This window comes from Xylocopa sonorina, chromosome 3, assembly GCF_050948175.1.
Source record: "Xylocopa sonorina isolate GNS202 chromosome 3, iyXylSono1_principal, whole genome shotgun sequence".
Lineage (NCBI taxonomy): Eukaryota > Metazoa > Arthropoda > Insecta > Hymenoptera > Apidae > Xylocopa > Xylocopa sonorina.
In genome coordinates, this window is record NC_135195.1 from 15,955,954 (window position 1) to 15,980,231 (window position 24,278).

The 24,278-nt window shown below is 51.3% G+C and overlaps 2 protein-coding genes across 2 annotated transcripts in view; both read right to left on the reverse strand.

The window, feature by feature from the left end:
* Nucleotides 1-24,278, reverse strand: part of Mob2 (MOB kinase activator 2) — a 146,987-nt gene that overhangs the window by 42,241 nt on the left and 80,468 nt on the right. The gene's annotated exons all lie outside the window — the stretch shown is intronic.
* LOC143433505 (cilia- and flagella-associated protein 43-like) lies at nt 3,574-9,161 on the reverse strand. Its single transcript, XM_076910845.1, has 9 exons — nt 8,600-9,161; nt 8,250-8,538; nt 7,712-8,170; nt 7,000-7,639; nt 6,105-6,921; nt 5,758-6,041; nt 5,125-5,550; nt 4,199-5,063; nt 3,574-4,133 (listed from the first exon to the last, which is right to left on the reverse strand). Exons 1-9 carry the CDS (start codon nt 9,159-9,161, stop codon nt 3,574-3,576), a joined length of 4,902 nt encoding a protein of 1,633 aa, XP_076766960.1.

The window sequence follows — 24,278 nt, forward strand, 5'->3', positions numbered from 1 at the left end:
CGATGCACTGCTCTGTTGGTCTCGAACGAGTCGTGAAGTTCGCCACGGGTTAGAGAAACGGGAATCGTCGATGGTTCTCGCGAAATCGAAGTCGCTCGGTTCCAACCCCGAACTCTGTGATGCGGATGGCCACGAGGGGCCATCCATCGTCTCGCTGGCGAACGCTGCCATCCACCACTGTCTCTCTTACTCTCGCGACGCCAAGGAACGCTCGTTCGCCGTCGCGAAAATGAGAGTTTACTGCTTGTTGCAACGGGGGAAAGAGCGAACGCTCCTTTGTCTCTTTATGGTCTGAAAGTGGCCCGTGGTGGAGCTGGCGCGCGGACGGCCGTCGCCATCGTGGACGCCACGAAGAAGTACGGTCGGATAATAACGAGTTTCGCTGTCGTCCCTTTCGCCCTTCGCGTAGCGCGAGTCGTAAACTCGAGCTCGCTGCCCGCCCGCCCTGCTAAGCGTCCACCAACGTTTTTCTTCGCCGCGAGATGCTGGACGATCGCGTCAAATTTTTATTGCACCGACCAGGCCGAGATCACCTGCCCTTGTATGGCCACGAGCGCCAGATGACCGTTCAGAGGACAGTTTCGTTTTAATTGTCGCGTGCGAAACGTTCGAATGTTTGATGAACCTTCTAAAATCGAGAAAAATTCCTGTGCAAAGGAAGTAAGCGCGATCGTGTCGAATTATCGAAATATGCTGCGACATTCCTTGCCTCGGTTTCAAGTTCGTGGTAAACGAATCTTCCTCTTTTTTACGCGTTCACAAATTTAAAACCCAACTAACCAATCAGCATTGAATGAAGTTAGATTAAATGTTTAATATTTGTCGTCAGCTCAACGTGTACTGTCAAGAAATTACAACATTGAGAGCAAGAAAGATTTTAAAGTGTCCCAGATGGATGGATTAAAATATAAACCTGAAAATGGTACGATCGTGATATACATACCATAGATGTTTCTTTTAATTGTCCCCCGTGTCGTTTAAAGAGTACTACGAGCAAGTAGAAACCAGAAAATCGAACGGAAAATCCATTTACGATGCGAGCGATGGGTACGATTCAACGCAAGAGGGAAGCAAGTCGCTGGATCCGCTCGAAACCTTACTCGACAAAGATATCTGAGTACCAAGATCTCAAAAATAGTGTCTTTAGAAAACTGAATAACCACGTAACGTAAAATAAATTCCAGTTCACTGTGATTACCTCACTCGTCGTCTCTGCGAAGACAGAACTCGCGCGGGGTCTCGTTAACCCCTAAAAATCGGCAGGAACGAGCATCGACCAGCTGGCGGATGGAAGGAGCGATATATTTTTAAACGCGTCGTCCATCGACGTCGAGCGTAACGCAATATTCGGTGCGGGTGTACTTTTTACCCTGGCGGTCGGTTAAGTGGGGCCTGAGGGGGCGGAGTGGGCGCCAGGGGGGTGCAGAAGACGCATTACCAGATTGGCTCGCGCCGCTCGCATTCACCCAGTCTTTTACATTCATGAAGCTTTTATTCGCTTGATTTGACTATACGCTTTCGTATTCACGGCTCTCGATTTGATTTGCATTGATTGGAGTGCCAGCTTTCCCGATAACCCCCATCCGAGCCACCCCCGTTCGCGATGCCCGGTTGGTAATATCGCGCGCCACCGTTTGTTGCCCCTGTCCCTTTTCCACGAGCTAATTTCCACGCGGGAAATCGTCGTTCCTGGGCCCACCATCCATTAAGGTCAACGAGAGCATCTTCTCGAGAACACTGAGAACAATTAACCGTACACTTTTCTTCTGTATTTTAATGTCTCTCTTTTTTTTCATCGATAAATATTTGCGTCGATTCGATAGATGGATGGTCGATCGATAGAATCTTCAGTGGTTCGAGAAGAGAAACGAAAACACGTGGACACGGTGGACCCTCGTTCTCGCGCTGTAAACATTTCCCGTCTAACGATCGTACGATTTTTATTAATGAACACTGGAGGGACCCCAGGCTGCTTTGTCCCCTAAATATTATGCCGGTTGAAAGGTTATTCATCGGCTGGCTCTTTTTGTTACCGCGGTAGCAGCGACGGGCCACGGAATCCGGGATACCACCGACTGTCGATCGATTAATCATCGTCCCGCCGCTGACATCGACATAATACTGTCATCGTTACGCAAAAAACACCGAGTCGATGGTGACCGAGCGCTACTTGGGACCATTCCTCTTGCAGCGTGGATCGTTTCACTGAACGATGATACTCTCTATCGTAGAACTAGAATTATACGTTTACTTCATGGCGACGAAGCACTCGAAACGTAATTTAATCCCTGATATTTTATAGAGAGACGTTGTAGGAGCATTTGACTCGATGGTCAACCGATCTCTTCACCCCAAAACGCCACCCTCGTACCCTGCGATGACACGGACCATCGAACTCCATCCATCGTCCCGTAGCATCGACAAATGTTCGCCACTGCCACGAAATTCCCCGCGCTGTCCTCGATACGACCTTATAAAAAATGAATCGAGCCGACTCGGTGCGGCTGATCGACGCGCGAGGACAGAATCCCGCTTTCTCGCGCGCAAGAAAGGAGGACGCGTGTGAATCCGGCGTTTAATCGTCGCAGGATGAGTTTGGAAATTTCTTCCTTTTTTCTTTCTTCGTTCGTTCGTTCGTTCGTACCGTTCAGAGGCTGGGACGGGAGCGCGGATCGAAACGGGGCCCATCGACTGTGAACACGTCACCAAACGAAATTGATTCGTACCGCGAGAACGGTTCGCGGCTGATCCAGCGCCGCGGATCATTCATCTCGCGGCTCTCTACTATTAGTACAGTTATTTATGGTGAAAAAGAAGAAGCGTGTAGATCGCGCGGCGACCATTATGCATCGCGGGTGTACCCACGGATGATTTATGTGCCCGCTGCAAATTGCCGCTTGTCCTTTGTGAGAGCCGGCCAAAGCGGGCCTGATTAAAATCCTTTCGACCGCCTCGTAACTTAGCCGCGTTTAGAAGGTGGTCCCGTCGAAGCGCGACACGGGAAAGCGTCGGTGAACTTTGTCGGTTTACCTTTCGACTTTCACGAACGAGAACGAGTTACAGTTCGCTTCTGATCTTGGACGTTGCTCGAAGGTTGCTCGAATTATTTTTAATAAAATTCCCCCTACGGTTTCACGATTCTACGTTACACTTCGCGTCCTTTCAATTCACCGTAGACAGAATGGATCAAAGCGGGATAATTAATCAATTTGTCGCGCTATATTACGGATACCCACCGTACGAGCGGTACATTTAATTGCACTCGCTGAATGAACACCGCAGAAACAACAAACAGGGCCGCGTTTATTTCGATACTCAGAGGTCCATTCCTATTCACTCGGATCATCGCATCGACCGGTTAAACAAATTCAACCCCCGCGAGGCTCGCGTAACTCTTCAGCCGCGCGGTTCTCCCCATCAAAAGCCCCGTGCAATTATCGAAATTATGCTACCGTGCTTCTACCTCGATCCCATCGATCAATTCTCGTTAACCAGTTTTTCCTGGCGAGAACGTACAAAATTCTCCACCAGCCGGTTAATCTCGCAATCAGAACAGTCACCAATAGTTCTCGATTAACAGGAACGCGTTCGAGGCTCCTCCCCAACCCTGTCCTCATCGTCGAGCGTCCTGAAGTGCAGGGTCGGGTATCGTCTCAGCCTGAGCAGCTCGTGCTCCGTCTGCAGCTCGATCAGCTCCGCGTAATTATCCTGCAGCTTCTTGATCAGTTCGGATCGGCGCATCACCATCCGCAGCTTCCGCTCCGCGTGCTCCCGCTGCCTCCCCTCGCCGATAAGATCGCGCCGCTGCTCCATCTCGCACCTCTCCACGTTCATCTCGATGATCTGCCGATCGAGCCGCTCGTTCCTGCACCTGACCGCCGCGATCTCCTTCTGGATCGCGTCGAGCCGGGCACGGTGGTCCCCGACGACCGCCTCGCATCGTCGCGTTATGGCCGCGACGTCCTCGCTCAGCTGCTGCGGCGTCTTGTCCTCTGGCAAGCCCATCGCCTTGCGCTTCAGGTAACGCTGCATCTCCTTCGTCACCGTCACCGACTCGAGGAAACGCTGGTCCTCGGTGAGATCCTCCAGACGCTTCTTCTTGCACTCGTGCTTCCACTCCTTCAGCAGGGTGCCTGTGATAACAAACGCAACGTATGGTCGAATCGATGTAGATAGATTGCAAAGAACTTTTTGGTACCTCGCTGAAATCTCAAAAGACGCGACAGAGCGTTCAGCTTGCAGTCACCAGCAGCTCTGATTAGTTTGTTCACGTCCTCGATCTCCTCTTTAGGGATGAAAATCGAGTCCTCCGTGTCTTTCGTGTCTCCTTCAAGCTCGATCTCTACTTGACCCATCTTCAATACTAATTGGAACTCCACGTTCAACTCTTCGATGGAGCAATGTTTCCTTAAGTCGAGTAGATTCTTCTTCATATCCTCCACGTCGCTTCTACACTTCTCTGTTTTCCCCTCGAACGCTAGGATCAGCTCTCCCAAGTCCGCGATCTTCCTCTGCTTCCCTCTGACCTTCAACTCGGACTCGATCTTCCCGCGTCGCGTGCGGATCAGCTGTTCCCAATGACTGCTCTCGATCGTTGGTGGTAAAGTCGCTGGTCTTGCTTCCAGGTTATGCAGAACTTTTACGTAATCGCTGCACTCGGTTGGCAAGTAACCGCAGGGTGCACGAGTGGCCACTTGGTTCGCCAGGTCGAGAAAATCGGAAGCTTGAAGGTTTCTCAAGTTCGTCCTTGGTCGTCGAGCGTACTGACGCTCGAGCAGCTCTAGATGCAGTTTGTTCAGATACTGAAATTCAGATTTGAACCTTCTCGCCATTGCTTTATCCCTGTTCACAAGAATCGCATGTCTGGACACCATTTCTTCATAAATCTGACGCAGACCTTGAAGCTGCTCGTCCACTATTTTCCCATATTGTTCCTCTTCCAAGATTCGTTTCTTCAACTCGTCTTCTTTTTCCAAACACTTTATTTGACGACGGATCAACAGCCATCCACGGATGTATCTCAAAGACAGCTGATTAACAGCCGCCTCGATGTTCAGTTTCAACTGCGAAATTATCAGAGAGTTAGGACTAACGTTCTAAGAAAAAGTTCCCAGGTGGACTCACGCGAAAGAGTTCTTCCAGTTTCCTGTTGAACCCATCGATGCCTTCGTTCAACAGCCCCACGACCTTCCCGTACTCCGCCTCCAGCATCCTCTTGTACCGTTCCCGTTCCTCAATCAAGAATTGCACGTCCTTCTCGTACCGCTTCGCAGCGAGTACGTCCTCCGCGGTGTAGTCTTCCGGTTTCTTCTCGAGCATGCAGGCTGGCTTGGGCACGTCTATCTTGATGGTGTCCTCCCATCGGACCTCCAGCACGCCGTCCATCATCGCCATCAGCGCGCGCTCGCGAAAGTCGTCAGCCAGCAACAATCGTCTGATTCGTTCCTCCTCCGCAGCCTTCCTGTCCAACAGTTCCTGCTGCGACGGGGATACGTACCGTTTCGCGTGTACCTCGTGATCCTGCACCCTGATTATGCTCTCTGGCCTCTCCTACGCGCGAAAATGGAAGCTGAAGCGAGACGCGAAGGAGCATGAATAGTGTTCACTAAGAGTTTACAAGTTTGTCGATCTGAGGTGATTATTAAGTGATCGATGGTGAGATTAACGTGAGAAATGAACGAGTGGTTTCGATACTCGTTAGTGACAAATTTGAAGTGGTTATGATGGAAACGCGAAGGTTTAAGTGGAAACGAAGACCTGCCAGTGCCATTCAGGGTCAGCAGGGATGTAGGGCACGCGTTGACCAAACATGGAGCTCAGCTCTGAATCGATGTAACGTATCCTGTCGATCCTCTCGCGTATCACAGTCGTCTCTCTCTCCTTCGTCGAGTACACCTCGTCGAACTCGCGGTTGAAGTGAGCTCGAAGCTTCTCGCTGTCGTGCATCAGCAAGCGACTGTTTATCATCACCTGGCTGAACCCGTAGTATCCCACTTGGGGGTAATAGTGCGATGGTTCGACGTAACGGTGCGTGGACGTGCCTTGAATCGATGTCGAAGACGTTAGTTAACGAACGAAATAAAGATCGATCGATTTTTATGTACCCTCCAACGCCTTCTGTTGGTCCACGTCCACGTCACCGACACCCTCGTCCTCCTCTTCGTCGTCATCGAGCAGCAGATCGATCCTCCTGTCGTCGCCACGATGCAGCTTCATCTTCTTGTTCAACTCCACTTCGAGCTCTTCGTTCGTATAATTCCTCCAAGGTTCGAACCTGTCGTTCTCCAAAACGCTGTACGCGGTCTTCTTGCAGAAATTGGCCCACTTCAAATGGTCCTTCGCGTGTGAATCCTCAGCAACCGCAGGATAGTTGGTCACCTCAGCGTTACCAAAGATGGCGTACAGACATTTACCAACGACAGTCTGAGGGTCCCAGAAAGCCTCCTTGATCCACTTGGCCACGCGTCGCATCTCGAAAATATTGTGCTCGAGCTCCAGATGAAGATTCTCGCACACGTCGCGTCCAGCTTTCAACTTCTGATCGCGACCTTTAATGTCCAGATCAAAGGCAGACACAGGAAGCTTCTCGATTTCAGGGCTGGCTTCGTTCGCGTCCAGCAACTGCTTCACTTTGCCGCGTAGCGCCTCGAAGTCCTTCAAAATGGCCGCTCTCTCTTCTCTACACTTCTCTTCCTCTTCGCGAACCTGCGCGTCTTCCCTCCACTCCGTCCAGGTCTTGTCTCCCTCCTTTGGACCAGGAAATTCGTACACAGAACGTGTCAACGATTCGTGAATCGCTGGATCGAGGCTGGCATAATCGGAAGCGATCTTCTTCCGCAGTTTCTCGTGGAGACCTTGTTCCACTTTGTAAATGCGGTGGTGGTCCTTGCTTGCGGAGGTTGTCGGTGATTCTGAGTGCTCCTGCGCTGAAAAAGAAGATCAAATCCAAAGTGATTATAATTTCAATGTATCCCTACATTTTTAACATCCAACACATACCTTCTTGTTAACAACAATTGCTCTGGTAGCGATCAACGAGCCATTGTACCCCAGACACACGATCAAGTCTCCTTGTCTATTAACCATAGCCTTCACAGAACCCCAATCGGATCTATGGTGCGTCATGATATGCGCCATGGTTCGACGTATCGTCTTGTCCCTGACTAAAACCAGTCCGTCAAGAGCTGTGGTTGTGATCCACGATCGATCGACGAACAGACGAGCCAACTTAACCTGATGTCCCGTTGGCAAACCGTCCTCCAAGATCACCTGCTTGAAGTCTTGCAGCCTCTGCACTCGAAGCTGACGAGTCAGATAGGGCGAGCCCACGAGCACCGTTGGGCTCCCAGGAACCTGCCAAAGGGTGCGATACACCCCAGGCAATTTTAGTACGTGAATAAACTCAGTGACCAGGTTCTGATCCTCGGATACTTCGAAGACGAACAGCTGTTGGCCCACGTCGTACTGCTTCACGGCTACGTAGAGCGCGAGGATCCTCAGTCTCTTGTGGCCTTCGAAGATCAACAGATCCGCGATCGTTCGACGCACTTTGATCAGAGACTGCACCGTGTACATCCTATCGCGTTGCAAGCTCACGATATAACAGTCGCCTGTTCTCTTTTCAGCAGCGATTAACGATCTACGATGATCGATTGCTTGAGAATTATTACATCTTCCGCTGTCTTATGGTTCCAAAGATAAATTTTCTTACCTGCCAGCGTTCGAAAATTTGATCAAATCCAAGGAAGACCTCTGTAGCCTCAATCGAGCGACGATCTTTGGTTCTATTGGCTCGACAAGGCTGAGGAATATTAGTTCGCCTTGTTCTGTTCCTGAAATGATCAATGGGAAATCCGGATGGGAGACCAAACTCGAAATCTCGCCTCGCGTTTCTGAATCAATAGTTGATATTGAGGTTCCTTCGTAGCACTCCAGGACTGTCAACTCTTTCAGATCGCAAGTGACGACAAGATGATGACACCAGGGATAGATGAAAGACGCGAACCGATAAACTGCACCGTAATCCAAGTATCTGTTAATCTGCGGTGTATCAGAGTCTTCAGCAAAGTCGACCTGCATCAGGTGTCCCTCCAAGGTGTAATAGAAGAACAGATTGCTCCTCGACGGATGGGTCAGAAGGATGTACGGTGTTCTTTCTGATTTTACGTACCTGTTAAACATTGTATTGAAACGCACAAAAAAAAAGATCCCAGTGAACTGTATCTAATGATCCATTCGAACAAACGTACCATCCTTTCCGCCACAAATTCGTCCTTGCGTTCCTCGCGAAGAAGCGGATTTGACAAAATGTTGTTCGCAAAATGATGCCATCTCTGAACCAAGAAACGAGAGGCGTCTCGATCTCCACGCAGATGCCACATCGTTGCGACAATACGACACGATGAACGTCGCTGCCATTATAATTGCTGAGATAAATATGCCCATCGACGTCTGTAATCGCCAATTGGGGCTCTCTGGACGTTGGACACCAGTCGATCCACAGAATAGGAACCTCCTTTGGCAATTTGATCTCGTGATCTAAAATGAACCTCGAAATTAAAACGAAAGATAATTAAAGTGACACTCTATCAACACTCACCTTTTAAAATAGCGACGTTGTCAATTACGTCTAGCTCCCAAGTGAACAATTTTCCACAAGTCCTCCCCATCTGAGCAATGACGCAGGGTCCAAGCTGAGTGATCCTCAAGATCTGACCCACCTCGTCCCTTATAGAAGTATTAACACCAGCGATCTTCTCACCGGTTCTCCAATTCCAAACGATCATCGAGAACTGCGCGTACGATCCAACGGATACCAGATGATCTCCTGCGGTGAACGCGGTGGCTATGTATCCTGATGGACATCCACCAGCGCACTCAGCGATTCTAGTCATCGATGGATAAGAGTAGACAAGAATTCTTGAGTAAATAGTCCTCTCAGCGAATGCGAACACAGGATAGCTAGCGTGGCTGGACAGACATCGAGCACCATCTCCAGTATCCTGGTTCCAGCACCAGTAAACGCTCTGCTTCCTGCGAACGATGTCCTGAAAGACGATGTGCACACCCGAGCACCAGGCCAGCGCGTCTCTTCCAAGCCAGACGATCTCCTCGAGCTTGCTACCGCGTATCCAACCAGGCTTCCAACCTTCGTGATTCATTCTTCGACTGGAGAACGCGGGACCAATCGGATAACCTTGAAATTCGATTCGTACCACGAGTTTGGTTAGAGTTCGTTCTGGAGACAGTTGAACAGAGTCGTTGGATCGCGTTTAACAAATTGTGTCGTGCGCGGTCATCGTGGCGGTAGATGGAGCCATTTCTCATTAAACAACCGCTGTCACGTTCGTTTATACAGACCGAGGTGAAGGTTCTTATATAATCGCGGATGAGAGCGAGGGAAGAGGCAGTGGGAGTCGGATGGGGACGAGTGACGAAAGAACGAACGGGTGGCTGAGATCCTTAGCCAGGAGACGGGAGAAGAGTTTGGCAGGCTTAAGACAAAAGGTGATTAGGATACGCGCAGTCGATGGTGGTTTATAAAGACCCCCATAGCGTGGCGTGATGAGGTCAACCAGCGGGGAGTCATCCGTATACCCGAGGGCCGATCAAAAACTTATCCCTGCCACGTGATATACTGCCCGTGGATGCCTGCCAACCTCTTCCTCCTCCCCCTTTTCCTGCCTCTCTGTTCGATATAACCCCACGGTCCATTGGCTGACTACCAAAACCATCGAGTTCGACCCGTTGATGATCGACTCGAGACCGCTGCGTGTCGATTTCGATCCTTCCATCGAATCGCCATCGACTATTCGCGATTCGTTGGTGCTCCTTGACGAGGAAAGTACTTCCGTCGATGCGGAACGATGGTAACGAGGGGTGGTCGAGTTTAGGAAAGTCGTTCGAAGGTCCTCTCGCGCAAAGTGCCGAGGAATTTGGCGAGAAGCAAAAAGGAACCGGACATCCATCACTACAGAGTAATGCGTCAGTCCAGCAGCCTCGCGGGATCCATTGCTCCGAAGATGGTTACCCGAACCTGTGGCCTCGCCATTAAATTGACACCCGCTGTGACTCGTATTTGCATAACCCGACGCCATACGACCGATCCTATCGACGTCTCCGTGACTGGCTGCCATGCTCGCGTCTCGCGTGGGAACCACCCTTTGTCCACTTTCTCCGGCGCTGCTCGAGACAGTCTCAAAGGGGGTTTCAATGGAGTACTTAAATTGGTGAACGATATGGGTGCGCGAATTTTTTGGAAAGCTCGCAACGGTTTCGAATGTTTCACTCGAATTTTTGAAAGAGAATAGACTCATCGTGAGAATCGTGTGCGAGCTCACGTGTCATTGCGATCGCTGCGATCGACGCAACTGTGCAACTGGGGATCGATAGCGTTTAAAATGGAGAACAGAGGCTCGCGTTCCGGGTTGGCTCATTTCTTCGACAAAAATACCTCCTCTGTTCTACGTGCAACAATGATCACTGGTTCGAGCGTTAATTGCGGTTGTCGAGTGATGATCGCGGGTTCAATTAATGTAACCCAAGATCGAACGGGATGATAAGCTTCGAGATAGTTGGGAATAGATTCGCGATGGTTAGTTTCCTCGCGATTAACTCGAACAGTAGATTCGAATAGTCTTCTTCCCATCCTCGTTGATCGCAGCTTCGTCAATGATCGCACGCGTAATCGAAGCGAATAATAGAAACGCGAAGGAGCGTTTCGTGGGGATTCGAAAAGTTCGATTCGATTTCGAGGGACAGTCTCGATGGAGGGACTCGAAGAGAACGAGAGAGAGAAAGAGAAATCGAGCGATCTGTTGCAAGGCGCGGCGGTACACGCAGCAGCACGCGTGCGTGCGATGCCCATCGGCGTTCCACGAGGCGGAGATGCAATGGTCGCTGGTAAGGTACGCGTCCACGCGGAGTGTGGGAACCCGGGGTCGCGAGCGGAGCGGAGGCATCGCGAAGGAGAGTGCGACGAAAGGATCCAGGGGAACCGAGGAAGAAAAAGCGCGCGGTGAACCCAAAAGAAAACGAGAGGAAGAAATGAGACTCGCATCAGAAGACGGAGCGATGGAAGAAGGGAAAGAAGAAGAAGAGGACGAAGAAGAAGAAGAAGAAGAAGAAGAAGAAGAAGAAAGAGGAAAAGAAGGAACGCGACGGCGGGTAGCATTTAATCAGAGCCCACGAAGTGAAGTGCACGGTACAAGTGTATGTATATAGAAGCGGTGTATATGGTTCGGTTAGTTTTTGCTTGGGAGGTTGCTTGGAAATTGGCGCCAAATTAGTAAGGAGGACGAGGCGAGGCTCACGCTGCCTTGGGCTGCGTGACGCGAGACATTAAAAGTAACCTCTGCTCTCTCTGGTACACCCCCGTCCCACCGCCAAATCCTCTCTGCCCACCACAGCTTTCCTTCTCTTCCTCCTCCTCCATCTCGCCGTCTCGCCGTTTCGAGTTTCGTGTGGCTCGTTCCACCGACCGACGTCGCGCCACCTCCACGGCTTAGAATCTCTCTCTCTCTCTCTCTCTCTCTCTCTCTCTCTTCAGAGCTGGTACCACGGTAATCACGACCACTCGAGAGACCAGGCAGAACGAGTAGTAGAAGAAGAAGAAGAAGAAGAAAAAGAAAAGACACGGAGAGGGGAAATCGTACTCGAGCCTCTGTTTTCTGCCTCTGTCTCGTTCCCTCCGCTCGTTGTCGAAAAGGGTATCACGCTAGCGGTCCCCAGGAACGCGATTCCGAACGATCCTTCTGCCGCCATAGAGCACGAAACCCGACGGAGTCTCTCACGGGACCGCGAGCCACTTTTTCGCCGTGAGAACCTCCGTTCGAATTGGAGCACGGATCCTTGGTTGCGTTTTAATATCTGGTTCGTGTTTGGGTTTCACTTTTCTGCTGGCTGGCAACTAGTTCGAATTAAGAGATCGAGGGGAGTTCAAGGGACGCACGATATCGCGTAGAGAGATATTCCAGGAAGATCGGACAAAGTTCAGAGCGGATCTGCTGTCTCTATCAGGCCAGACGAACCTCGCGAGGAAACAAGAGCAGCAAGAGAAAGTAGCTAGAAAGATGAAGAGCCATCGATCCGCTCGAGTCGATGATTCGCTTCCACCAGCAGCAGCTGCGTTCTCCTTAAGTTGCATGTCGGCCCAGCTGATTATAGATGCGTCCCGTGGCGATCACAGACAAACGTTTAAACCGGTAAACGTCGAATTAGACGCGATCACGGGTACGGTTCGTAAAAAAGATAATAGACCAGGATAGACCTGACTTTTGGGCCAGCCTGGTAACGCACACCGTCCCGTCCTCGACAGCTGCGATTTTTCGACAGCCACTCGCTTTCTGTCCGTATTAATCCGGCGAGATCTGTAATCACCCGGATGATCAATCGGTGCAGCGCGTGTCCGTGGCCCTCCTCGTTTTTGCGAGCCTCTCCCCGACGATCCGTGTTACTACCCATGGAAATTTGGGCCCAAGAACGCCAAGAAACTAATCTCTGATCAACTTAAGAAAAAAATTGGATATTTAAAAGCCTCGATGCACTCTGCGTGCAAACTAAAATCGAAAAACCCTTTCACCAACATCTCGTTGCTCTCGAACGACAAGAGCATGAAAAAACTAATTTCTGATCAACTTAAAAAAAAACAATTGGATATTTAAAATCCACGATGCACTCTACGTACAAACTAAAATCGAGAAACCCTCTCACAAACGTCTCCTCGATGCCCTCGAACGATCACCAATCACAAAGACTCAACTCCAATAGACGTCTTCCGTTACTCCACTCGCGAATCGATCTATCCCAACGAGTCTCCTCTCCCGAAGAGAGGGAGGAGACAAACGTCCCATCTCCTGCACCGTCGACGCGGTTACCATCCAACGCGGTTCGATCGATTAAAAGCGTACCCGGCGCACGGGGATCGCCGTGCACAGTGGGGACCACACACCGTGCCCGGGTCACTCCAAGTCAGTAACATCAATTAGCATTCGCGAGCGGTCAGAGTAACAGCGAGAAGAGGAGGAGGAGGAAGAAGAAAAAAAAAAAAAAAAGAGGAGAAAGACCGCGCGGCGTAAATGGCCGCGGATCTATCGTCGGTGGCCGGGACCCCGGGACAAAACCGGGTCCCTGGCCCGCCATAGACTTGCCACGATGACATATGAGCCACCGGGAGGCTTTGTGCCGCGTTGAATACCGCTCAAATTGGGCAACCAGCCGTCCGTACGCTACTGAATATCGCCGCTGATACCGTCCACGGGCACCATCGCTGGTGGGGCCTTGTTCCGCGATTTATCATCGCGGCCCTCGAGCCGAACGCCGCGGACGCCCCGTCGGATCGCGGTTTGATCCGCGTGAAAATTCTACTTACACACCCGGTCTCCCGTGGTCGGTCCGGTTTTTGCGCCGTCCGCTGCGAGGTCCTGCGTTGATCGTCGCGGGACAGGTGGTCGTAGCGGTGAAAGGGTCTCTCGCGTTTCTTTCACAGATCCAGGTATGTACGCGAGTCGCCAAGCTTTTGGAAATTAATTAGTTGCGCGAAGATCGAGAGTGCACGCGGATGGACTTAATGGGACTTAATTCAGAAGAGATTTGGGAATTTTGTGGGGATGGGTGAAGACTCGCGGGAGATGCGAGGAACGTGGAAACGATTATTTGAGAATGTTGCGTGTCGGGTACGAGAGTTTCGTTTCGTCTTCACGTGGAAGAGTCTGGGAAGGACGATGCGAGGGATGCGAGGCACGCAGACTGGTCTTTTCGAAATCGTAAAATCCCACGATTATTTAGAATGGTAAATTAATAGATCAGTACGTTGATTCGTTCGTAATTTCGTGTCCACGTGTTACAAACGTGTTACCAACTAAACGCAAAGTACAAGGATACGCGTGTTTTCTAGAAATTCCGTTCAGAGATGGAGAAGAAGAAATCAGTTCGACGTGATCTCGCGCGGCAGCGTCTCTCAAACGTGGAGGCTGAAGAAGAAGCGGCTGGTAAAAATTGTTGACCCCTGCCCGTGGCGGGGGCAGAGCAGGATAAGCCAGGTAGATATATAAGAAGCAGATGCGTCTGTCATTAATATGAGCCGGCTAAGCTATTAATAACCAGTTAATGAGGCCTCTCGTCCCTCCCACCGCCGTCCAGCGCGTGTGGTGTCGTATGTGCGTGCGGGTCCGCGGAACTCTCCTCGCGTCCCACGGCCCACCTCGCGTGTACGTGCACGCGTTTTCTGTGCGGGGGTCGCGCGTGTTGGTAACGAGGCGTATTGTGCCGGCGGAGTTCGTCAAAGGGTCCCCGGGTGAACCTCGTGATTTATAATCGGGCGTGTCCTTTCCTTGGCCCTCGACTGGCACCCCTCGATTATCCTTCGCGATGACGGGAAATTTTCGTTCTCGTTCCTCGTGGATACCACGAGAGCGGTACGTTTATGGTATTAACGCAAGAGTTACCAATCGTCCAAGTCCGCTACTCACGAAATAGAAATAGATACTTTCAGAATTTAAATAAAATTATTTTGAAGCTCGAATATTAGTGCGTGACAAATCCAGGCGATTGGTACAACCTCATGCAAATACATTTCAAATTTTCCGACATTGAGACCTTCAGTACACCCTTGAGTAGTCCAAATCCACCCCGTTTCCACTACTCACGAAATAGAAATAGATAGTTTTCAGAATTTAAGTAGAATTATTTTGTATCTCGAATAGTAGTGTATGACAAACGCAAGCGATTGGTACCTTCTCGAGCAAATGCGTTCCAAATTTTCCTCAACTAAATCCTTAGTACACGCTTGAATAGATGGTCCAAAAACAGCAGACTATTCGCGGGGTTATGCGATCAAAAACCAGCCAGTATTATCGATTTGGAAAAAGTTCTGGTGAGGCGATGAACGACACAGGATCGCTTAGGAAAAGACAGAAAAGGGGGCAGCGGAGGGTGTCGAGGGGGGTGGTTAGACGAACGGTAATTAAATGAGAACCCCGGTGTACGAACGCAGGAACGCCCACGCCATGCATCAACCGTGACGTGGATAGGTAATGCTGCTGCAGATGGAGAAGATGGTCCTCGAAGATATAGCCCTCGGTTTCTACGTTAGTTAGGGTCAGCTATCTCGCGCGACCCATCTCCGCCTATCCAATCACACACCGCACACCGCAAGTATGGCACGCAAGCGATAATACACGGTGTCCCAATTATCCCGCGACACGGCAGGGCCCACGCGAGAGAGGATTTTCAACACGCCTCTCCTCGTTCCTCTTCCTTTTTCCCATCGTTTCACCCCCGTCGCTGATTCTTCCCTCTCTCTCTCTCTCTCTCTCTCTCTTTCCTCCTCACGATCTTCCAGATCGAGTCGAACGAGGTGCTCGAGGTCGTCCTCGATGCATTCTGATTCATCGCAAATTTTCTCCTCCCTTTCTTTTTCTACTTATTTATCCCCGTTCGCCGCGCTCTTCTTTTTGCTCGTCTCAGAGAGCGTACTCGCATCGACGCGGGCGACAGAGACCGAGTTAACGAGCGGTTGCGCGTAATGAAAATGTCTGCGCGAGGTGACGTTGAACGGGCCGCGTGGAGAGGGTGAAGAGATAATGACGACTCGTGCACAAGTCGAGTAAATTGTAGGACACATCGAGGGAAAGGTTCGGTCCACCGCGAGGAGGTGGGTCGCGGGCTGTTTTAAAACCCACCTTCGGTGGACGATGCCCAAGATACAAAGAGATCGGCGACCATGCATGGTAATTACTGTTATCGGATACCTACACTTTCGTGTAATCGGTCAGCGCTCGAATCGGCTGGGCCAACTATTTACTCGACTTTTCAATTACATCTTTATGTAACGCACGCTTAAACTACAGTCACTTCTTTCGAATTCTACGAGAACAACGTCCAGACGAGCGAATTCGACGGATCGAACGCGATTCGCGACGATTATCCAGTGGATCGTTGATCATAGTCGTTAATCGAGGATAGAAACGAGGAAAAGTGGCTCGATTCTCAGGTGAGAGCGCGGTGCAATTATCGAAAGACAGCGATGGAGGTTAACCACGCCCCTGTCCCCGCTGGCGGCCAATCACCGTTGTCGCTGGTGTCGCCCTGCCGCGGGGACACAGCTCGACGACATTCAGACTCGACGGGGACGAATCCCGTGGCCAGAGACACCGTTCGTTCGAGCAGACGACGCTTTCCACTCGGCGACACCGAGCCGCTTTCCCGTCCAATCAACGGGACCGCTTCGCGTGTCGTCCGTTTGGTCGTCTCCCGTTTTATCGGGCCATCGCGGCGCCGTCCACGCGCGGATCAACTCTGTCGTCTTCGTCTAACGATTCTTACGTAACCAGAGAAGCTTCGCTGGATCTTAATAATTTTATTACAATTTGTATCTTCTATCTATTGTAATCTCTGATTCGTGATCTATCTATAATCCTCTTGATGCGATCGAGTTACGCGTATCCAACAATCATACCTCTTTTTATCTTTCTGTCTACTACCATCTTTCACGCTTAGTGAATTTTAGCTTCTGATTGTTGAAATTTTCCTATAAAAATCGAAGCAACCAATATAAAATAATTCCCATATCTCTTTCTATCTTTCTCTCTACCTTCTCTCGCGCTCGATAAATTGTAGTTTCTCATTGCTAAAATTTTCTTATAAAAATGAAAGCAACCGATTGCAAATGAACGCGTACAGTTTCTTTTCTTCGAACGAAAGAAACGAGCGACAGCCCCACCCACGAAGGGCGGCGACCAAGCCGTGGAATCTGTCACAGCCGTGGTCGGTTGGTTGACATTGGGCGGCCAGTTACGGTTGGTAGCGCGACAGACGACGCGGAGGACCGCGCGACACGGACGCTCGACCGTGGTGCCACAGGTCGACGTGGTGGGGTGGAGAGTGACACGATCGCGAGAGGATTGTCACAGGGTCGAGCGAATCAGGAGGGCTGGCGACGTCCTGGAGGACAGGGAGGACGTCAAGGCGCAAGCGCCTGTGACCGCTGGACACGCGGCGACACATCGATCCACGCTTCTACAACCTCCGTCCACCGCCCGCGCTTACTCCCTCCTTCCGCCGCTTCCCTTTCCGGTGTCTCTACCTTTTCTTTCTAGGTACGTCGCTCTCTGCGAGTCTCGTTGCTCGTTTCGCCGCCGTTGGTCCTTGTATAGGGTGTTTTAAAGTTGAGAACGAGGGTGTGACACTGTAGCGGTTCGTCGATCGAAACGAGAGGAAGGGTGGATGGAGCAAGGGTTGATTTTAGAAGAATATCGATCAAGGAGAGCGTGTTTTCCGTGCGATTACGATAATCCTTGGTTATACTTGACCGCAACCTCGATACGATTCGCGTGGGCTCATCCCCGTGACCCTATATCGAGGAACGCGATCGTGGTTGCGACTGCGGAAGGGGTTGCAGACTGAATAACCCGGAGGGGTTCAAGCACCGCTATCCTGGACCAGTTGCAGCGGCGATAAGCGTATTGATATAGCTTTTCTGTTTCTCGAGCGCATCCGAGCGTGACCTTTCGCTACCGACTCCATTGACATCCGGTTGTCGGATGCAGACGCGGCCCCGCTAGAAAGTTCCACCGCTTCGAGCGGTTCCGCGACTACCCCAGGCGAGCCAGACGAGCGATCGATCGATTTTCTGATCCATTTAAGTGATTTTCGAGCACTGGCTGCTCGCGCGATATCGTTTCGATGCTCGATGGTGTAATTGTTGGACAGGAAGGGGAACGGTCTTCCGCAACGGTTGACGCGGAGGATTCGAGGGGTGCAATTATTTCTGTAGAAAATTGTTCGTTCTCTTCTCTTCCTCCAAAATTCACCGCTTTGAAATCTAAATGCAATCGCGCGAAGATAAGACTAAAATAAATTCAACTGTGTACAGTAGCGCGCGGGTATCTTCAATGTTCACTGCAAAAGTTATTCAAACATCGATCGAGCCAGAGGAAACGTGTTCGAAAGAACGAATTAGCGAGCGGATCGAACGGGTGGATTAAAACAAACGACAGAGACGGCAGACGCGGGGGATCATCGATTCGTCCCGGCGATAGGAGCAGCTATGTACACGCCAGCTAACAATCGGAGATGCTACTCGTCCGGCGAGAGTTGCCCGCGAATGTACCTAGATATCGATTCCCTCTTGCACCTCGGTCGTAGGAGGAAGGTTAGAAGGAGTCGGAGGACGTGGCGGAGGAACAGGAGAAGGTGGGTACTGGCCGACAGGCTTACTCGCGTCTCACGGACGACAAGAGGGTGATATATTACCACCGACTACCCGCCTCCACCCTGCCAGACCTCTCTCTCCTCCTTCGTACCGCGTTTTCCACCGCTAGCGATGGCCTCGAGATCCGGCGGAACTCCGTGGACGGAATTATCCTGCGCTCTGTTCAATCTGAGAAGCTTCGCGCTTTGTTAAACGGCAAATTTTTAAACACAGAGACTTTCTTTTTATCGATACTTCCTTTCTATATATTATAAGTAGGGGATTCTTAGTTAATCGTGCGTGGTATTTAAGAAGAGGAATCGTGTGATTGAAAGTAAAGAGTGGAATCTCGATTAGCAGAATAGTGAAATCTTTGGCAAAAAGTTTGATCTCGCTCAGGATATTAATATTCATGGGACTGGCGCGCGAGGAACCCTCGGATGCCCATCGCTAGGCTACCACCCCTTGGCCTCCACCCCCGATTCCTCGCAGCGACTGTCGGTGCCGCCACTTCAAACTACCACCCTGTTCGCCTCCGAGTTCCGAGCTTTATTCGAAGGAAGATCCATCTCCATAATGGCCCCTACGTGCCCTCCGCCACCGCCTCCTCACGTGTTCTGTCCGGCCCTCTGTACTGGAAACTCGCGACCCTTGTTACGTATCTATATACCTCCTAGTCGAGCGTGATCCATTCTCGCGTACGCGATAAGACGCCTATTAGAGACGTGGAAAAGCAACGATTTGATTAACGATTAATTCGCGCCAAGAAGAAACACTCTCTTCGATTTTCTTCCGATGGAATATGGTCGATCCTCGAAGACCAGGAGGAAACACGCAGCAATCCGTGGACGACTCGAAGGGATAGCGTGCCACTTGCTCGAGGATTCCACGCGTTTTCCCTCTGGGACGCTCACGCGGCGATGTCTACATTTGGGATTTCACGCGATCGTCCCGAGGCTCGAGAGCAGCGTCGCCGTGGGCCCTCACCTCCGCCCGTTCTCACGCTACGCCTTTTTCTTTCCTCTGGCTGCGGGAACCAAGCGTGCGGGAACACGCCGGGCAACACTTCGGGGGCGAGGCTCCTATTATGCGTAACCAATCTCGCGGCGCACGAGACCCGATTTAGGAGTCCGACTACGGTGTCCCGTGACCGTGTCCGTGCACGCTACCATTTCTACGCACGGTCGACCATTCTGCAAACGCGAAGCTGGAATCGCGATACTGTTTGCAAAGTTTGCATCTCGTAATCGTACGTGGCGTAACTTGTTGCTTTGAGAATGCGTTTTTCATAGGACTTTTGAGTTTCTTACTGCGCGATTTTTTCATAGAATGCGTTGCGAATGAATTGAGTTGCAGAAGGGTCTCAAACTCACCAAAGATGTTTGCCATTTTTCGCAAGAGAAACGAGTCTTCTATGTTCCATCCTAGGAAACTATTAAGCGTGCGTCCTCCGTTCGCCAGGAATAATTGAGAGCACGCGGAGGCGAAGTTTCCACGGTGGCCGAGCGAGGAATGGGGCGGAATGGGGATTTCCCTCCGAAGGGTGAAAAATTATGAAAATCCGCGCGCGCAGCTGGGCCGTAGCGCGTGCCGGCGAATTTTCCGCGGCCAGCCACGGGAACAGATTAAGCTTTAGACCGGGAGATTTATGGGCGAGCGTGTAACGAGCAAGTTTTTCATGCGATGCGCGCCGCACGCCCGCGGGGGTGGGATTAGCATAAGATCCAGCAGCTGCGGGCCGCGTGAGCGTTTTAACCGCGACCAGGTTACTAAAATGGGACGACGGTGTCCGTGTCGAGGTTTTGGGGCGAGGTAACAGGCTGTGTCGTTTGGACGATCTGCGATTTCATTGGGTAACCGATACAACTAGCGCCACCGTGTTCGAACAAGTCCTATTTAAATTATGAAAAACTTGAGCTACTCTGTACCTAGTTGAAGTAGGTTTTTCGAGTCGCTGTTGAATGCAAAGGTGGTGTAACGCGAGTACAGTAAATGCTTCAGCGAGTATTGTATGGCAGCCTTTGGTCTTAAAGCGGATTGTAACGTTATACTGTACTGGCCTCTTGTTTTCGCTTCAGAAATTACATTACCAGACGTTGAAACAGCCAGCGCTTGGATATCCCTCAGCCTTTGCAGCTATGTCTGACTTGAAAATATTCATAAAACGTTTATGTTTCAGCTCCACGTAACAATTGTATAATGTTGCAGAAAACTGGTACCTCAAGTCCATGAAATGTCAATTATCAACTTTCCAAAGGAGCTCTCTGGATGTTTCTAAATCTACTCTAGAAAACTGACCAGGAACCACTTACCCAGCGATTCCACAAACACTATAACGATTATCAACTGTCTGGTTCCTCTCAAAACCCTCGCGAACATCGCGACCTCGACCCCCAACCAACCTCCACCTCCAAAGCTATCCGAAATCTGTACCTAGAAATCAACCACCTGCGAACAAAATCACCTCCAATTACCGACCCCGGCGCGATATTTAGAGCCCGTCCGAATCAACTCGGGGCGCGATAGATCAGTGTAACCCGGGTCCGTGCAGAGGTATCCTCCTCCACCACCAGCTCGTCCAACGGTGCGGAATAAAAGTCCATCGACTCGCGAGGGGTCTAGAAAAGGAACCTCCGGCGAGAGGCTGTCCGGGTGGAGAAAAAGAAGACCGCCGGAAAGAACACGCTATCCAGGTTGGCGTTCTCCGACTCGAAGCTGCGGAGCGGTCGAGGGGCACGGGCGGATTGGGGGGAGGTACTTAATTGAATACTCGGAGGCAGGATTGATGCCCGGTGTCAGTAGCCGTGTACAGAGGCATCGGCGTAATAGACGCATTACCGTAGCCTTTACGGGCAATTATGCTAAGGCCGAAAGCCGGCTCGCTCGCTGGCAGCCGTCACGTCTAGGATAAATGCAAGCAACGCCGCGGCGTGCAGACCCGGTTGCGTAAGCCTAGGCGCGACCGGATAGAGGCGGCGCGATGATGATGGCCCGCGCGACGATGAAGCCAGCTTCTAACGGCGATCGGCACGAAACGGTCCGGTGCTTGGGTCCTGGCGCAGGATGATTGCCGAGCTCGGACCACAGCGTCCCGCCCTTCGAGGGGCCGTATCCACCTCGCGCGGTTCTATCGTTCCGCGGTTAAGGGTAATCATAAGGAGCCGCGGATCAACGGATCGACGCGTAACGCGCGCTCCCGCGTCGGTCGTCCCCTCGACGCCATTCTGCGGGATCCTCTTCTTCGTTCCGTCTACGTAGGGATCGGGAACATCCTCGTTCTCGAACGCTGTATCGTTGTCGATCGTTACCGGTGTGAGTGTAAGTGTCTCGACTGGACGTTGCTGGAAAAAGGATACCACCAATGAGAATTGCGAAGGGCTCGCAGTGGATACCAATGGAATTTCTAGTAATTGCAGTAAGGATGTAACGCGTGTGGTAGGAGGAATCATAAAAATTGCTGGTACCATAGACTCGATCGCCAACGAAGGAATCCCATTCTCCTGTTCCAGAGTCTCAGCCATACCCGCGACCTCTCCGGACCGCTCGACGCGGAAGGGTTGGGTGGCCGACGCAGGGACGGGGAGCAAGCAGCAACGGCAGCAGGAGCAGCGGCAGGAATAAAGTGGAGTAGACCGGAATAGAGTACAAGGTGTATACCTAGAAGGTATAGAGAGAAAATGGTAGCCAATGGCGTTGGCTCGGCGTCGTTGCTACAGTATTGAACGTCTCCTACGTGGGGTCTAGATCCTCTCTCTTCCCTTCTCTCTCTCTTTCTCTCTCTCCGTTTGCTCGCCGTTCGCTCTCTCCACCCTCCCTGGGCCCCCCTCTTGCCACCCAGCCTCTCAAGCTCCGTTTCCTCCTCGCCGCCTCTTCATCCTCCTCATCCTCCGCCTCTTCCAGCTGCCGCAGCGGCGTCACTCGCACGTACACACGCGCACGTACACCGAGGGAATCGGTTTCTCTCCTTCCGCCGGTCGCGCCGCCGTCCCTCCGTCTCCGTACTTCCCTCCGACGGCTTCTCGTGACCCGACGACGTCCTCTCCCTCCACGCCGTGGTCCCAGGGTGGAGACCTTCCCTCTCCGCCGCCTCCTTACTCCTCTTACTCCCCCGTTAACGTCCGCCGCCAAACGGGGTGGAGGTGGCACAGGCCTTCGCTCTTCCTCCGACGCTTCTTTCCATCGCGATCGAACCTGGTCCCCGCTTTCTCTCCCTCTCTCTATTCAGGAGAGGAGAGATCGACGATCCGAGCGGTCTCCGTCCATCCGTCCGCCTCTCTATCCTCTCATTAATATCCGGAGACACGGGCAGCCGGTACAACGGAGGTGGGGCACCTCTGATTGGCTGCGGCGAGCCGCGACATCTCGACGGTACGCTGGCAGAGCTTCCCGAGGAATTGCCGTCCGAATTGGACGGACGTCCGTTCAAGGGGAGTTCTGAGGTGTTCCTCGACGCGGTGGCGGAGGCTGCGACCACGGTTCACAGCGGATTTTCCACCCTCCGTAGGTGGGATTATTGATTTTTGGATGGACAGCTGGAGAACGGCTAGGTTTTTCACAAAATGTCCAGCGGGTGCAGGCGAGTCGCGAGTGGTTGACAAGTTTTGATTTTTTCAGAGCGGTTTGTCGGTGACTGAGTGCTTCTTGAGAGCGCTCGATGGAATTAGCGTCGCATTTGGCGGCTGGTCCACGTATCCTCGAGCACTTCCGAGCGAACATGCCAACTCCCGAGGGCTCTGCGCTGGGGTTCTGCGATTTTAAGCCGCGTGGCGCCAGATCCCGTAACGTGACTCGATAATTGCCGTAATCTGAAGGCAGAACCTTTCCTTATCCCAGCCATATGCTGTCCGACTCGAGTGCAGCCTGGAGCTACGTCCCGCAATGGCGACTATAAAACTTCCTACTGGACCCTTGCTCGCTCTTTCCTCTCGCCTTTTCGCGGTCCCGCGGGCTCGAGTCTTAAGACCAATTCGCTCGCTGTAGATCAAATCAAGATTAAAATCGAAATCTTCCATTCGAATCCGGCTGTTCCAAGATTTGATTGAACGCTAAACAATAAATAATCGTGAATCATTCTTTCCGCGCGAGCAAATACAATTCCATTTACGGGGGGGGGCGAAGATCGCATTTATCTCCATCAGAAAAAACACGCAGCCGCACACAGAAGACGCGAAACGGTTTTTTATTCCCGTGAAAGCTCGCGGAGGAGTCGAAGGGAACGATAAAATGGCTGGTCGATCCCGCGGGTCGTATCGGTCCTATTCCAATAAGACACGCGTTTCCGGTCGGCCGGCAATAATGGTATGGTGCGCGGCGCAAAACTTTTCGCTCGCAGCTATTTTATTTAATTCCGTTGCACGCTTCGACGGAATGCAATTCCACGTTCCGCAAAGCCGGCTCGATGCATTAACCCGGTGCTCGAACGTTACCGGCCGCTGCGAAACTTTTTACCGCCTGGATCCGCCGGATAATTCACATTACTGGATCAGATTAACACCCCAACCACCCAGCGCGCCCTTTTTTCCCGTCCCTGTCCCTACGAAACTGATGGGGGCTTTGAAAAACGGAGGGGAGAACAGAGGAGTCGCTCGGATCGAGGCGGTTTTTATCGTTTCGCGAGCAAAGGAAACGTGGAATTGTCTTAACAATTGAATTTCTGGTAGTTCTGAGACTCCATCGAGACTGCAAGTTTAAGTCTGCCATGGACACCTTATCTTTTTCCTTAAGAAAATTTCCAGTACATTAAAAAACCAGATGAGTAATAATTTTCGTTACAATAGTATAGCTGCGCGCGTGTAAATAGAAGATTACGAGTCGCTAGCTTCATACGCACGCCTTACTTTTCCCCGTTACAGATCAAGGATAGTGCGTTCCAATCGCGATCCTTATTTCGATCACGCGATGGAAATCATATATCAGACGAAGCATTTATTGCGATTGCGACGTCGATCTTCGGTGAGGTTTCCAATTACAACACGCGTTCTCTAATTAATATCGTACAATTTTAACGAAATTTATCTTCGACGTCTCTGTGTTCTGTTTTTGCGAACTACACGATATTAAAACAGCTGAGCGGAAGGAAGGAATAACA